The sequence below is a fragment of the Neopsephotus bourkii genome, unplaced genomic scaffold (assembly GCF_033783945.1).
Source record: "Neopsephotus bourkii isolate Nb327-2 ecotype Australia unplaced genomic scaffold, CSIRO-AGI_Nbou_v1 NB_1244, whole genome shotgun sequence".
NCBI lineage: Eukaryota > Metazoa > Chordata > Aves > Psittaciformes > Psittacidae > Neopsephotus > Neopsephotus bourkii.
In genome coordinates this window covers 350,818-367,419 of record NW_026901729.1, presented here as the reverse complement: position 1 = coordinate 367,419, position 16,602 = coordinate 350,818, and the positions used below count along the sequence as shown (strand labels likewise).

The window sequence follows — 16,602 nt, the reverse complement described above, 5'->3', positions numbered from 1 at the left end:
AAATCCAATTACTGTTCAGTGCAGAGAAGGGTGGCAGGGTGGGACAAAGGCAGAAAAAGTGAGGATGGAAAAAGAAAGCCTATCTGTGGAGGGTAACAGCTTAAAACCAGTTAGAAAGTTTCAGCGGTGCTTTTCTGGCTGGTAATTTCTCTGACCTGTACTATTAAAATATATCTCCTCCTTTTTAAATACATTTGAGCAAAAAAGAGCACAAACCATGGATTTGGTTTTTTAACTTGGTGTCAACCATTTTATAATTCTGTTCTTTACCACATTTTATTCTATCTTTCTCTTAAGCATCGTACCTTCTTTATTCCATACTCAAAAGCCTTCTGTGCCAGTCTCCCAGGTCCCTCTACAGTTTTACCATCATCATTAGGGCCCCAGCTTGCGCTGTAAATATCCACATGTTCGGGATTGAAACCAATTGAACTGGCTTCAATAGCATCAGTGACTATTCCATCCAGCATTCGTATACCTTGATGAAGAAAAAGAAGCAAACTGTATTTACATTGTGTTCCCTCCTTTGTTAACTGTGAAGTTTCCAGCCAAATTAGTAAGCAGCTACTGCAAGCACAGCCTACTGCTCTTCATGTAAGCAACACTCATGTCAGTGTGAAAGAGTACACTTACCCATTACATGCAGAGCTCAGTGCTCTCTACAAACACTAAAAAAAAACCCTCTAAAAACCTAAGTTGACTATTATTTACTTCTATCTTTCTACATAAAGCCAAGATGTTTTCTTTACTCTTCCTGCTTGTTCCTATTGTATTGAGCTGTTCTTTTACTCTTGCTCTCTGTTAAATCTGTAACAAACTAAAACTGCTAGCATATCAGTAAAATGAAATAGGTTTTATAACCGTTACTTTTATCTCTAAGAGTTCTGAGATTTTTAGTTCAAAGACGTAGCTCCGAATGTTCCAACTAAACCACTTTGTCCTCACAGTTATTAACGGTTTTGCTGTCTTTGACGCTGGTATCTCACTAGCTCTTCAATCTTCATCACAAAAAATTCCCACTGTTGTTTACAGACCATTTTTTTTTTCTCCTGTATGCAATACGAAGATGCTAGAGACACCTAGCCTTTAACATTTTATTAGGAACTGAATGAACTAACTTTCTTCAGAGCAATCCTGATCTCAGCAGTACTTAAAATTCAGTGGCAAACAGAGGTTCATCAGCACTGGAGCTCTGAAGTAGGACTGTTACCTCTGTCCAGTGCTGGAGGAGGACACGGGTAGCAGAAGTCTGGCAAAATTCCCACTATGATATGGCTCTCCCAGCAACAGCAGCAACGGAAGAGCCATGGTTGTCAGGATTAAGCCTCTTTTTCAGGCAGTAAAAGTGTCTGGGTTCTCTTGAACGCAGGAAGTTGGTGCTATAGCAGCTGCACCATTACTGGCATTGGTGAAATGTGAGAATTCATTTTCTAGTGTTTTTCACAAAATGGGGATTCCCCCCCCCCCAAAGGACAGTAGGAAAAATGTGATCATTCTATTAAAAAAAAAAAAGGAGAAAAAAAAACATAAACAACTTCGCTCTTGTCGCTCAGTGCCTTGCTATTATTTTCATACTATAAAGCAGGAAAAAAAAAGAAGACTGTAAGCATAATCCTTTTCCCATATGGCTGGCCTCTAAGACTCATACTACTTACGAGATAAAGCTTGGCTTTATTATTTCATGTTAATTAGTATCAAAAACAGACAAAGGAGTTAATCCACTCAACCACTGCTAATCCACTATCACTCACAAAGCTGGAAAAAGAATCAAGATATATCCGTATCTCCTGTGCCTCAGGTACTAAAAATACCACTTACCCTGGATAGGCTTAAACTCATAACATTTTGAATACTCATTTTTCAGTTGGCTCAGAATTGTGAGATGCTCTCATAGTCGTGCGCTGTGAGCAAAGATCTGCCTGCATGGAAATACGACTGTGAACTCTGGGTGTGAGCTTGAAACACATAATGCAGTACAGAAAATGCAGAGTAGTGTAAAGATATTTCCCACAGAAATAGACAAAGCCAACTCCAAAGAGAAATGGTGTAATAAGGGAGAAAGCAAGAACACTGACGACACAGATGAAAACACTGCAAGGAAAAAAACTCCGTCTTGTCTTTGTGATCGCCAAAAATCCTGCTTGCTTAAGTCAAGCTGCAGTGATATTTCCCTAAGTAGATTCAAATTATGTAGTATTGCCTAAACTCTTTTGTATTCTTGCACATGCTTGCTGCCATCATCAGTCCCACAAAATCAAAAGCCAAAGCCAAAGCAATTTTCAGACACATACAGGTATCTGCCTGGCAGAGGGCTATTTTTAGCAACATGTCACTGTGCAGGATCTCTCAGCCCAGTCCTTTGTAAAATGGAGCTTCTTAATCATTTGATTTTCATGGTAGCACCATGGAAATATCAGAGCACAGTGCTATGGTTAGGTACATGTAAAAAAACATACACACCCTGTTTTACTCCAAAAGTGATTGATACACATGTATTTCTTAGCACTACAGAGAACAAGAAGCGAATATTGAAGGACACTGAAAGGCGTCACTTGGAAAAACTGGTATTAAGAGCCATTTTTATATTTTTTACAGAGCGCAGTGAAACGCCTATGGGATTCACAGGCACAGAGTACTAAAGAGACTAATAATGGTTTCAGAATAGATCCATATGTCGATGTTACCAGTGAGAACACTCAGGGCTACTAAAGACAGTATTTTCATGGAAAACAAAACATTCTGAACTAAATGTTTTGTTTTAACCCCTCAAGACAAAGTTAAACCAACCTCTTATGCTGAAGGTTAGAGAACACAGTATTCCACATGTCAGGGTTTCTTTCCCTAAAGCAGCTGTTGCTGACTATCAAAGAGAAGCCATTGGCTGTGGACCACTGGATTTATTCAGTATGGCAACTGCTACAAGCAAAGAGCCACTTAAAGAAGTCATCCTGAACTAATGCCAAATAGAAGTGTGTAATGTGCCATTTCATGGATTTAAAAAAAAAAAAAAAAAAGAAGAAGGAAGAAAAGACTGAAGAAATTAATCCTGTATAGCAGGGAACATCAAAAAAGCCTTCCAATGTTTAGCCACTTCAAATTTACATGAATATTTTGAAGACTTCTCCTATCTTCCACTGCTCTTTGAACACATTTTTGTTATGTACCTATCTTAATCAAGCTTGTTGTATATAACAGCTTACAATTTCTGTCAACTTTTCCATTCTTCCTCCTCTGCAGCCCAGGTATGAGCAGCTTTCTGTGTAATTCGGATTCCTGGATTGCTTTTCATCCTGTTATTTTCCTGTTCTAGACAAATCACCCTGCATGTATCTGTAGTTTGCATCTGCAAATGAACACAAAGCATATGCAAATAACTGGAAGAATCTTCTCTGTAGATGCAAGTGCCTTAAAATATGGGCACAGCAGGAGTTCAGACATCTTTTCAGCTTCATCCATTTTCCCCTGCTTTGAAACCTTGGCGTCTTCCTCTTATGAGTGAGGTATTTTACTTAAACAGAGCATGACAGCATAATGTTTTATGGTAAAGGCAGACTGCAAAGCTGACATCTATGACAGTTCAGTAGAGTAAATGGGAACCTACAAGCATAAGACTGAAATGGTGGAACGGCAGTTATGGCTGTCAATTGCCACTCATCATCTCTTTGTTTAAAAGCGAAAAAGGGAGTAATGGAAAAACTAGCTCTGTACAAGTATCTTCCTCTGAGCTAAATAACCATTTGCCACTGATGCTCTGATCACGACTATTTCATAGACCTCTAATGGATTAAGCTTTCAGTCACCACTTCAAAAAAAATGGCAATATTGATGGTTGGGCAAGCAAGAATACTTATTTTCAAAATTAACTTAGGATGATAGTATAGAGGTAAGCTGTTGAAACAAAAGCCACAGCAGTTTGAATATCCTCACTGATATGACCTTTCAAATGTAATTGTGTAAACAATACTCTGCAAGCAAGCGTAGGTATAAATTTGTGTATTCTTACTTTCACTCTACTCAATGCTTCTTCCTCAAGCCACCTCCTTCCAGGATAAGCAATTGTAAGTGTGTCTATCATTCATATATAAAAGATATAGTCTTATCTCTCAGTACAATATAGGTTCTTGCTATTGTTGTGGGGTACAATATAGGTTCTTGATATTGCTGTTATTATTATTATTACTACTGCTACTACTATTATCACCATCATCATCACCACCACCTATATTGTTGCTGTTGTTATATATCCTGCCTATATTCAACTGACAGCCAGGTTCCAGACAGTGTGCTGATATTCATGAAACATTGTCATATAGAGTAACACTCTGCAATATGGCCAGACTTAGGATTTTGTAGCCTAACAGTGCAAGATTGATGTTTTCTGAAAAGGAGCAATCATTGGTGTTTCAGATTAACGGTAGGTGAAAATGATCAGCACTTCACAGGATCTGCCTGGTCTCTGTTCATATTAGGCATCTAATAATTTTTGTTTTCTTACCTCCAACTTTGGAATTATAGGCAACTCCAACTCCACATTTTCTGTTGTTGGCTTGCATGGCAATTTCTCCTGCACACCGCGTTCCATGCCTGAATAAATATAGCAAGAACAAGCTACGTCTCATAATATCTCTGTGTAATGTACACAAAGAGTCATCAGTGACCTTGATTTGGTGGAGGTCTTCCTTTAAATGAATGAAATGCAGCTACTGAATTGCTTTTCAGTTGTACCTACGTAATACAAAAATACTTGTTTCTCGTAGGCTTCAAGCAACATAACTCCATCTACTTCAAGATCAAAGGATCATTGCGAGGAGATGATAAATGCCTTACCTAAAACACACTGAAGTCAATAGACCCATTAGATGTCAGTATTTAGGATTTCAGAAACTAAGCTTTTAGAAGTATCTTAATAATCACCAAATTTTTCTTGTAACCAACTACTTTCTACGCAATTTTTTTTCTCCATAGGTGATTCTGATGCCACGATACAGAATATCTTCATGTAAGTGTAAATTGTAGAAGAGCTGTATTATTTAATAGTACAGACTTATTCAATGAAGTGTTTGAATGCTTCTAGGCAGAATTCCATTTACTTATTAACAAAGATTAGAGGTAAAACAGGTAGATTTGAGAGATAATGTCATCAGAACAACAGGATAATGGGTTCTTGCTCTTAAATAATGCTGTAATAAAGTAGAAATGTCATTTTTCAGATGTCTTATTCATGGTATATTTATCCTTTGATTGATTGCTTGGGTTTTTTCCCCATACACTGATTTATGTTGTGGATGTTACTGTGTTGTCTGAGAGACAATAGGGAACCAGTGCATTAGTTTCCTGCTGTACCTGTATTGAGTAGCAGCATCCTAACTATTTTAGGAAATTGACTTCTTCCAAGTACCAGCTTTTAAAGAAGAGCATTCTCTTCCCTTTCTGATAGACAAGATCTCTCCCGATCTCTCCCTGAAGCACGACAGAAATGACTGGATATGACAGACCCATCCAGATGTTGCACAGAGTATCAGAAAGGTAGCTCTACAGAGGGCATCAGAAAAAATTTCTGTCACCTTGCAGGCCACTCAAGTCCACTAAGTGATCTGACTGGTTGTCTTAGAATCATGGAATCATAGAATAGTTAGGGTGGGAAAGGACCTTAAGATCATCAAGTTCCAACCCCCCTGCCATGGGCAGGGATACCTCACACTAAACCATATTACCCAAGGCCTCGTCCAACCTAGCCTTGAACACTGCCAAGGATGGAGCATTCACAACCTCCCTGGGCAACCCATTCCAGTGCCTCACCACCCTAACAGGAAAGAATTTCCTCCTTATATCCAATCTAAACTTCCTCTGTTTAAGTTTTAACCCGTTACCCCTTGTCCTGTCACTACAGTCTTGTGGTCAAGCATTTTGTGACTTCCTAGGTTATTACATTGAGGATATTTAGGCCACATCTGGTCTAAATAAAGCTTCCATATGCCTCAGAAGAGACAGAAAGATTGTCATGGGAGTGAACGTAACCTACTTCAGTGTCTGACCCTGTGTCAAATTCACATGAGGTCAGAAGTATGACTTCACCTGTGGCTGCACACACTGAACTAGAAGCTATGCTATCAGTCCAAAAGGTACTGCCAATACTGGAGTAGAATGTCCTTGGCTACAACAGCTGACCTGAAGGAATAGGCTCCTTGGTAGATTAGATTCCTCTAAGATACAGTGTCTTTCAGAGCCCTTTATAGCATATTCTCCTAAAATTCCCGGTGCAAAGCAAAGAACTAAGTAAAACTCTACTTAGGGAGGTATCATTCTACAATCACACACAGTGACAAGAGCAGATAGTTCCCTTCAGTTTACAGAAACATGTCAGTAGCCTACCTGACAAAGATGAAAAAACTCAGGGCACATCTAGGGAGATTACTAAAACAACAGAGGGAGATTACTAAAACAACAGAGGGAGACTGCTAAAACAAAAGAGGTTCCTCCCAAACACCAAGAAACGCTTTTTCCACTGTGAGAGTGAGGGAGCACTGGAACAGGTTGCCCAGGAGGTTGTGGAGTCTTCTCTCCTCCTCAGAAATATTCAAAAGCCATATGGATGTGGTCCTGGACAATTGGCTCTAGGTCTCCCTGACTGAGCAGGGGTTTGGACCAGATTATCTGCAGAGGTCCCTTTGAACTTAAACCATCCTGTGATTTCGTTACATAAATTCCTCCTTTTCTTATATGATTGTCACAAAGCACATACACAGGTATTTCTGCATTTGCACATTCTAAGAGACAAATTAACTCTGTGCTGTTTTGTTCTGTTCACGCAGCTAGAAGGCTACTCACTTGTTTTCATTTGTTGGATCATATCTAGGAAAAGGATCGTGATCATTGTCATTGAAATCATAACTTGCCCTTGGATCCTACATGTAACAAAAAAAACAACAGACTCATTTAATTTGGACAACTACAAAATGCATTTTAAAATATGTAACAAAATGGTTTCTACAGTCTGTGTTATTTATCTGGCATGCCTCATATTGACAGCAATCAAGTTGGTAGAATTTGATGGGCATTAGCAATTCCATAAATTTTTCATGGAGCTTTAACAAACATGCCTGGGAACTAAATCCACCAAGGGAAAAACAAAACAACAAAAGAACCACCCCACTATCATTGCTAAGTAACATTCCAGTTCCTGTGACACAGACCAGGTTCCAAATTATGCCTAAGGCAAACATTTCAGTCTCTGTACTGCAGGAGCTGACTTACAGAACAGACAGCAAGATGAGTAAGAGTGTCTGTATATCAAATTTACAGTTGATTAATTTATTCCATAGCATTCTAATGGCCAAACTTACATAGTTAGAGAAGATGTCAGTGTGATTCCACTCCAAGCCATCATCTAATACTGTGATGACAACGCCCTTGCCTGTTATCCCTTTCTGCCATACAGGAATAACATGGAGGTCCAGTTTGGGCAGGGATGGAGTTATTCTTGTATCTTGCTGGGAGACAGAAAGGATTAAAATACGTCAACATTTTTATCCACTTACACTACACAGGTCTAAAACTGTATTTTAAACACGCTCTAAACCATCCCAGCCTGAGCTTGTAGATTTTGCACATATTTTGCAAAGATAAAATAAAAATTAGTTGCAGCACTTACGGATTTATGCCCTTAATTAAGATCTGTGAAAACCATCTCTGAACAAAGAGTATCCTGTATTTACTGGGCGTAAGGCAGCAGAAACATGGGAATGGTGAGGATGCACCAATGAACCTTGGAACATTGAGTTAATAATCAGACCTGCTAATGTTTGTTTTTTTCCCTTGATGAGAAGCCAAGACAGTACCCCACAGTACAGTGAGCTGTTTTCTCCAAATGTGTTTTCTCTTTCAACATTCAAGTTAGCCAGAACAAAGCAATTAATGGATAAAACAGTTAAGGTAGTCCTTTGATTAGGAACAACTGCTGAATCACAACTTTCTGTTTACTATCCTCATTACTGTTCCTGTGGTAAATCAACTGGAAGCATGAATCATCTATAGACTTCTCTTCCACAGCAAATTCTTTGAAGAGTAGCTCCTAAATGGGTAATTTTTCCTCTTCAATATTAGATGTGCAGTACATATACTTAATTTAGATTACTTGCTTACAAAACCCATAAAAACAAAGGTGCAAAAAAAAAGAAAAAGCCATTTTTTCTGTTTCTCTGTGCATAATTATATTAGTTGATCGCAAGTTATTCATTTCTTTGTTTCCACAGGTATTCTGCATTAAAGTATGAGGTTTAGAAAAAGAAATCTGTTACAGAAATGACCTTTCTTTCATTTTATGCTTTCTATTCTTGCTGCTGCCATTCAGAGAGTTATTTGAGGTTTCACATTTTATTCTCTTGAAGTCATCAAATAATCCTTTTTTCTGGTGATGTGTGAAGGTACACTGAATGAAGCTAAAAACTGTTGCAAATCATAATAATAAGGTAATACTAATTTCTTTACTACAAAGCAAGAAATGTTATTTTGGAAGAAAATATTTAACACATTTATGCATTTAATCAGAAAAAAAAATCAATGTACACTGCAAACAAAGGTAAGCATCATGTTTCTTTTTCTCGTATGGGAAAACTAAAGGGAAGAAGTGAAAAACATAGGTGGAAAAAGGAGCTATGCCTCCTGGAGAATAGGACATTGTTTTTTTTACAATTTGCTCTTTTGCTCTTTGTGTGTGTTTGCATATATGTCTAACACAGACATCTTGGAAATTTCCTGCTTCCTACTGGAAACAGGCAAAGGAGCAAACAGACATTCAGCTTCAAGTAAAAGTTAAATTCTTAATGATAATCCTTTTTATGTTGAAAAGAAGTCTGCAGGAATCTTCATGGAACTATCTTATGCTATGCAGTTTATAATTTATTTTTCCTAGCTCAAACAAAAAGAAAGAAAGGGCAAAACATTATACAAACAGCATAGAGTTTGGTCTGTTTTCTCTAAGCTGAGCTGAAGAAGAGAAAAATATCTGCAGCCAACTGGGGCACATTTGTGCTTGACCTTTCTTCTTGATTTGTTGCACCCGCCTTTGATCCCACCCCTATTCTGAGTGACAGCAAGGAAGCCTAGAACAAAGGTACAGCTAGAATGCACAGTGGAAATACAGACTCTCAAAAGAAACCATATAAAACATGTATTTCTGAGTTTTCAGATGCAAAAAAGAACAACAGAACTCAGGAAATTTGTCTTCCTTGAGGTTCTGAACATGTAAGCTGTAGAGACCCGCTTCTGTGTAAATCCTAGTCCAAGAGGCTGAAGGTGCCTGTCATATGCATGTGTATGCTTTTGTTCGCATCCGGAGCATGCACTCTGCAGTACAAATTTTAATACAGAAATACCTGGCCACCTTCGGACATGATAAGGGATGACTAATATGCCAATAGTAAATATTTTAAAATTATCATACAGGTAGCTTTTAACTGCTACGCACTCTAACATCAACCCCCATCCTAAGCAGCTGCCTGAATTGGCTTTTAGAGTCTTTGTACAAATGACACTTCAGGAAAAACAGAAGGTTGCCCAGAAATATTATGTGCAGAGATCTCTCATTTTTATAGCATATGCTAATGAGAGGGACTCTTCATTTACTACATTCACTGTAGTCGCACTCATACTAGTAAAATAAGGCAGCTCATAGCACAACTGAAATTCATCATTCCCCAGTTGCATAGGGAAATAAATTCTTACCAGATACCACTGCTGATTCCACATAGGATCATTGAAAAGATTGTCTGCTGAGTCTCTCACGATGGCACGCTTAGTTCTCTTTTTTTCATATTGCTGCTCTGCCCATGACACCTACAATTATTTGCATAGATATGACAAGTAAGCCTGTACGGGTTATGACTTTTTGCTTTTAGGGGATAAGGATCTTCCTCACACAGCAAAATTTTGACGCCTAAAGCAAAATGAGCAATGCTTGATACAGAGAGGATTGTTTCTATTTTAGCACAACATACTTTGGGAAGAGGTCTCAGTGAAATCACAATACTCTAGAATCAATTAATAGAAAATCATTTATTACAAGTGAAAAGTAGAACTCCTGTGAGTGCCACAAAATGCAGGCTTTTATTACCAAATGTTCAATACGGTTAGAAGATTATCTAAGCAGTGGTGGTTACTGAAACAAGCAAAACCACAGCCTGCTTCTTTCTCCTACCTACATTTTAAACCCCATCTATTTCTACTGGGATTTAAAAGGAAAGCAGAAAGATTATGTCTGGCTTTAGTCTAGCAATCATAATGATGCTGTTACTCATAGCTCAGCTGGACCTTCAAGTCGTCTTCACAGTGGTGTTTTGAAGCGTGATCAATTAGTAAGCTATGAACATTGGACTAAATTCATCACAGCAGAATTCAGCTTCAGGAAAATGAAAGCCAAAATGCTTCAGCATGTTTTGCTGGAGCATCAGTACAAGTGGCACAGCATTTGTGCACTCACACATCAATCTCTAGGCCACTAGGCTGCATTTTAAAAGTGCACCCCACTTAGTTCCCTTGAAGACATTATTAAACCCAGTCCAAACCAAATTCTGATTCTAATACCTCTTCCCTGCTGTGTGCTCCTTTTGGAAGTGGGTATAAAATGTTATTAATTGCTAGCACCTGAATGATCACTCTGACACAGGTCAAGTTGATGCTTTTCATCCCAACTTCAAAACGAGCAAAGCAAACTCAGGTTCAGTAGATGGCCAAGATCCTGCTATAAGCCTAAAGCAGAGAATGACTTGGATTTAACCTTTTGTTTCAGTGTCTGAATAGATTTCATTATTTTTCTCTCTGATCCTTACATCTGTCACCATATATGAAACAATAATGAGTGACTCAGAAATTTTGATTAAAAATGATACTGATTTGATTAAAACGTGATTTCCTAGTGAGAGCCTAATGAAAAATCATTACAATAATATAAATCCTTGAAAATGGTAACTACTCCAAGCATGCTTACTGAAAGTTCCCTAATACTGTTCCCCTTGCTATATATTCAGTGTTAAAGCCCCTATAAACTGCAGTTAGTCACAGAAGATGAATATACCCGTGCAAGTATAAGCATTTTAAATTGTCCTATTTACACCCAGGGAAACACATACTTGTGACCAGGTTAGACCAATTACCTTTATCTCTATTCCCTGCCCTCAGTAAAGCTTGGCCTCTTCACCACCCAACAGTAATTAACAACTGACAACTTCCATGCTTGTTATTTTTTTCGACGTGGACAACTGCACTGAGGGAAATGAGATGAAACTACCAAGGACATACGTCAAACAAGCCAAATGTTTGTCACTCAGCAGCTGGATGAGGTTCCAACCATCCATCTACAGCAAAAGCCGAAGGCCCTATGCCAAGCTTCCAGTCAAAGATACATAAAGCAGTGAAAATAACCTTGCAGATATCTTGCAAGAAAGGAAACTGTGGAACTAGTGCAAATAATGGAAGAAGTAAGGGAACCAGATCATTCTATCCCTTCAATATATTCACAGCCTTTATCTGTTTTACAACAAACACTGAGGTATCTATAGGAAGCAGATAAATATTCAGATGAGAGCCAAGTTTTACCCCAGCTTTCACACTTACCATACCGTAAAATTCATGGAGGTGTTACTCAAACAAAAGTGCTGTTCCCTTCTCCTTCCCTTTTTGAAGCCTGAATTTAAATCTTTTTAAATAGGCAGTTACTGAAGAAGAGCAGCTTTTTGGAGAGACAGTCATAGCATCACAGAATAGATAGGGTTGGAAAGGATGTTTTAGTTTCAACCCCCCCTGTCATGGGCAGGTCCATGTACACAGTAGTACACGATTGCTTTGTGTTTATATTCTTACATAATCACATAATTACATGTTGTTCATTCACATAGTTAATTTGCATACTAGTTGGTAAATAAAAGTGAAATTGGAGTAAATTTATCAAATCACCTCCAGCACTTTGAAACTCTGGTTTTGACTCTGAGTATGTAAGGCTGCAATAATGTTCGGCAGTAACACGTGTAACACAATTGCTTTCATTCTGCTTACGGCATTAGAATTTGGTATATTAAAACACTGTTATGCTTCCCTCTTACAGAGATAGATTTGATATAGTTAGTCTGAAAAAGGGAGGAACTGGAACCAAAACTGTTCTTGAACATTGTACTATGACCACATTTAATATCTGGTCGTGGGTGTGGATATAATGTAGAATTTCCACTAAAGCTGTGGTCTTGAACATCCCCAGTTTAGAGCAATTTCACCAGGAAGACTTTAACTGTTAAACTAATGTTTGCATGGATATATAGATGGGAGTGTACCATTTTGAAGCAGAACAGGCAAAAAACCCATCTCACCCCCTCCTTTAATTCTTCTAGCTACATACAGAATATTTCTTCCTAGATGACAGCTGCCTCTAAAACCTCCGTATAACCAATTACTCGTCAAATGGTTTGTCCTTATATGATAAATTGATGGTTTTCACAACTGAGTTACTTCATGTTTTGGGCTATCCTTATTTTTACAATCACTGCTGTAATAATGCTGATTTGAAATTAAAAATTCATTGTTCTGAAATTTGACAGAAGCTGGTTTTAAGAGGGGTTGACAGCATTCTGGTCTGTTCCTTAAATCTGCCCAGTTTTTCAGTACACTTACAAACAGACATGCTTCTCTCTTAAATAAAGTCAGATAACTGGGGTGTCTACTGCACCAGTGCAGATCCTCAGATTCTGGCTCTCCACTGTGCCTGTTCTCTGACTGCCATGGGATCCCACTTTACCTAAAGACTGCAAGTCTAGAACGTGTGATGGATCCTTTGAGAAGGGGTTTTAGGTTGTCACAGAAGCGAATCCAGCAAAACCTCAGCCTGTTTCCCCTACTTTTTTTTTTTATTTTTATTATTTAATACTCAATCACTTCAAATCAAATGTAATTCCCATGGTAATTGCACAGGGGTGGCCTGATTAAACTTAGTGCATCCATGGGTTTTTACTTTGAGTCAAGCTCTGTGGTTGTTTGTATTTTCATCAGTAACAAACATCTGAAATTCCAAGCCTCTGCATTGCTGCATATTTTAAATCTTAATTTAGAAAGCACTTGCAAAAATAAGGTGGTCAGACTTTGCCTGTAATGACAGAATAATAAGGTATTGTTCAGCATGAGTACGGATGTCTGAATAGCTTAGACTTGCAAAACAAGGAAAGCCTGCTTGTGACCTCATTGTAGAGCTAGCAATAAGGAGACAGAATAAACACAAAGCATGACACTCACCCGCTCATCATCAGAAAGTCTTTTGGTGATGAGAATGGCACTTCTTCGGGAGCGCCTTGGATGGCTTTTATGTCTGAACAGGTAGTGATTTTTGAGTGATCCAATCTGCAAGTCACAGGTGTACTTTAACTATCAAGAGGTATTTCCATACTGCAAACAAGTACCAACAATTGCAACCTGACCAAATTCATTCTGCTTCAAAGACAAAAGAGAGGAAATGAGCATCTGGAGAAGACAAGGCTGAGTGGAGACCTCATAGCAGCCTTCCAGTATCTGAAGGGGGCCTACAGGGATGCTGGGGAGGGACTCTTCATTAGGAACTGTAGTGACAAGGGGTAACAGGTTAAAACTTGAAGAGGGGAAGTTTAAATTGGATATAAGGAGGAAGTTCTTTACTGCAAGGGTGGTGAGGCACTGGAATGGGTTGAGCAGGTAAGCTGTGAATACTCCATCCATGATGGTGTTCAAGGCCAGGTTGGACAGAGCCTTGGGTGATATGGTTTACTGTGAGGTGTCCCTGCCCATGGCAGGGGGGTTGGAACTACATGATCTTAAGGTCCTTTCCAACCCTAACTATTGTATGATTCTATTTTAATCTAAAATAAAAAACACTTTTAAAGTATTGAGTGTTTATCACAGCCTATGTGCTGCTAGAAGAAGCTGGGGGAATCATCTGAGCTAGTGAGGTAGCAGTCATTACTACTACAGTACTTGGTAACGTAGTTACTTGTAGTAGTTACCAGTATGGACATACTTTGTCATGGACATACCTTGACACGGCCTCATTTCAAGGGACAGGTTTTAATGTAATCACACACCAGTTTCAGCTGCTGAACAGGTGTAAAAAACACAGCGCGGCTTCAGAAGCCTCACTGCAGGATTGATTCGTACGGGCATCTTCTGAACAGGCATTTTGACAGGCACAGTACCCGCTCACCCGCAGATGTGGGTTTAAACATCCCTCTTCCCCGAGCAGTGCCGTTCGAAATCGGTAGGGGCGAATCCCCTCGCTCCAAAGGCGGAAAGACCAATCCCACAGCGCCGCGATCAACACCCCAGGTTTGAGCAGGGCTGTGGCCGCCCGCCGTCCCGGGGAGCAGTCCGGAATGGGCTGCCCTGAGGCACACGGCCGTCCCGGGCTCCCGGCGTAGGGCCGCGGCTCGGCGAGCGGTACCAGGGTCCCCAGGGCTTCCAGACGCGCTGCCCGGCGAACGATCCCCACCTGGGGGCGGGGTGTGGGGGGATGTGGGACTATCACCTAAAGGCGGTTACTCATCCTTGACAACGCTGACGTCACAGCATCCCAAAAAAGCGCCGGGAGGGCCTCATGGAGAGGAGACCCACGATGGCGACGGAGCCTCCGGGGTGCGTTGCCCGCGGCCTCCTCTTGCCAGGACTCCCGGCGGGGGCCAGGGTGCACTGCGCGGTTCCCTCAGCAATAGCCGGGGTGCTCTGCCCAGTCTCCTCAAGGAGGGCTGGGGTGCACTGCCCGGTGCCCTCAAGGAGAGACGAGGTGCCCTGCCCGGTCCCTCGGGGAGAGCAGAGTCCCTGCCTGGCTCCCTCCGCTCTCCTTAGGGAGAACCCGACCCTGCCCGGTCCCTTTAGTAAAAGCAGTTCCCGGCTGGGCGCCGCTATCGCGGGGCTCCCCGCCCTGCGTGGACCCGGGTCCAGGGAGGGGAGGCGGGGGTAGAAGGCTCTTCAAACTCCCCGGAGCCTTGCCAACAGCAGCCAGGCGCAAGTTTCGGTGCAGCTCGGAGGAAGGGAGGGAGAAAGGGAGGGATGGAGAAAAGGAGGGACTGAGGGGACCCCAGCGCGGGGCAGCCCGCCTGTGCGCAGCCGTACCTGCCCCACGAGGTCGTAGTTCAGCTCCTCTGCGATGGCTCTGGCGGCGGCGTGGCCCGCCGGGACCTCCGCTGCCCACTCGTTGAGGAACTGGCGCTCAGAGCCGCCGCCGCGGGGCAGGCAGCAGACGGCCAGCAGCACCAGCGCCAAGCACCGGCCTGCCCAGTGGCGCCGGTCCATGGCCGCGGGGAGCGGCGGCGGCGGGGCGATGTGTTGCTAAGCGAGCGCGGGGATAGGGGTCTCTGTCAGCTGCCTGCCTGCTGGCGCGGCTGCCCGGGGCTGCGCAGCACCCAGACCCTCTGGAGTCGGAATGGAAATGAGTGTTTACACGTCAAAACGACGACAGACATCCTGACGTCAAGTGTACCTGGCCCCCGAGCCGGGAGGGGGGTGGTAATTCCCGGGAGGGGGGGGGGGCGGTGTGCGCGGAAGCGAGCGGGCGGGACTCGGGCGGGACGCGGGCGGTGGGGGCCGGCCCTCCCGCTGCCGCTTGCGGCCCCTTTGGGACGGGGACCGTGTCCCTGCGGATAGCAGGGTGATTGCCGCTCCGCCGTGCCCTGCCCTGCAGCGGTGGGTTAGGAGGGGCGGCTGGAGCGGGATCCCCACCCTCGCCCTGCAGCTGTCCCGCTCTCCCTCCTCACTCCCGGCGCAAGGGCAGAGCTAGGCGAGCAACCCCTCTTCTTTCCGACCCATCCCATCACCCGGGACCTGGCGCGGTGGACGCGCTGCATCCCCCGGTACTTGCGACCCCACCGTAGGTATGCGGTATTCACTGGCACCGCTACCGTGGCTGGTTATGTAACGGGCACCGCCACCCCGAACTACAGTCGCTAGCTCTAAAATTATATTAACTTTTTTCTTAAAAAAAAAAAAAAAAAAAATTCTATTTTTAATCACATCCAGTAGTCTGCACGTTGCACTTTCTAATCAAACGCTGCAGTTTGTTCAAGACTCACACATTTCCCTGCTTTCATTTTGCATCTGCATTTCCCTAGCTCCCTTCTATCTCGTTGAGCTTTCCCACTAACATTTCATTGTCTTTTCCCACATGTAAAAAAACCCGCCTCTAAAAAATTCCCTGCTGAGCCCTAAATGCTCCAGCCTCTGCCTCTGAAATAGACCCCCTTAAGAGCTTTGGGTCATAGTTAACTATATTTCACTGCTCAATTCTCCCAACTTTTAAACTTGAGATTTTAATAAGTTGCATTTAGGTGTCAGAGACATCCTTCAATACTGCCTTCCTCTGTGTATTACAGACGGGCAGACATGTCCCCCACTGACTTCTAAAATACGGAGATAAGGGAAAACATAAATACCAAACACCAAAGAGTGGAAAATACTGTAAATGGCCAGCACTCTGGTATCTGGAATCCCAGCCTTGGACATCGTTCTGCCTGGAAGGGTCCAGTTCCAAGAGCCTCCTGAGTATGCATGTGTTCTGTAAGGATGAGGGGGTTTCAACCACTGCAGCTAACAACCAGCCATTAT

General features: G+C 41.9%; 1 protein-coding gene across 2 annotated transcripts in view; it reads right to left on the bottom strand.

The window, feature by feature from the left end:
* PCSK1 (proprotein convertase subtilisin/kexin type 1) overlaps positions 1-15,525 on the bottom strand; it is a 28,387-nt gene extending 12,862 nt beyond the window's left edge. The window contains exons 1-7 of one of the 2 annotated variants that reach the window (XM_061364638.1): positions 15,115-15,525; positions 13,273-13,377; positions 9,724-9,834; positions 7,344-7,490; positions 6,829-6,905; positions 4,496-4,626; positions 306-478 (exon numbers count right to left, since the gene is read on the bottom strand). In XM_061364638.1, the coding sequence (XP_061220622.1) occupies positions 306-478; positions 4,496-4,626; positions 6,829-6,905; positions 7,344-7,490; positions 9,724-9,834; positions 13,273-13,377; positions 15,115-15,294 (924 nt within the window). In that variant the 5' untranslated portion in view covers positions 15,295-15,525. The remainder of the gene's footprint in view (positions 1-305; positions 479-4,495; positions 4,627-6,828; positions 6,906-7,343; positions 7,491-9,723; positions 9,835-13,272; positions 13,378-15,114) is intronic. The other variant, XM_061364639.1, reaches the window with a different exon arrangement.
* Between the last annotated feature and the right edge of the window lie 1,077 nt (positions 15,526-16,602).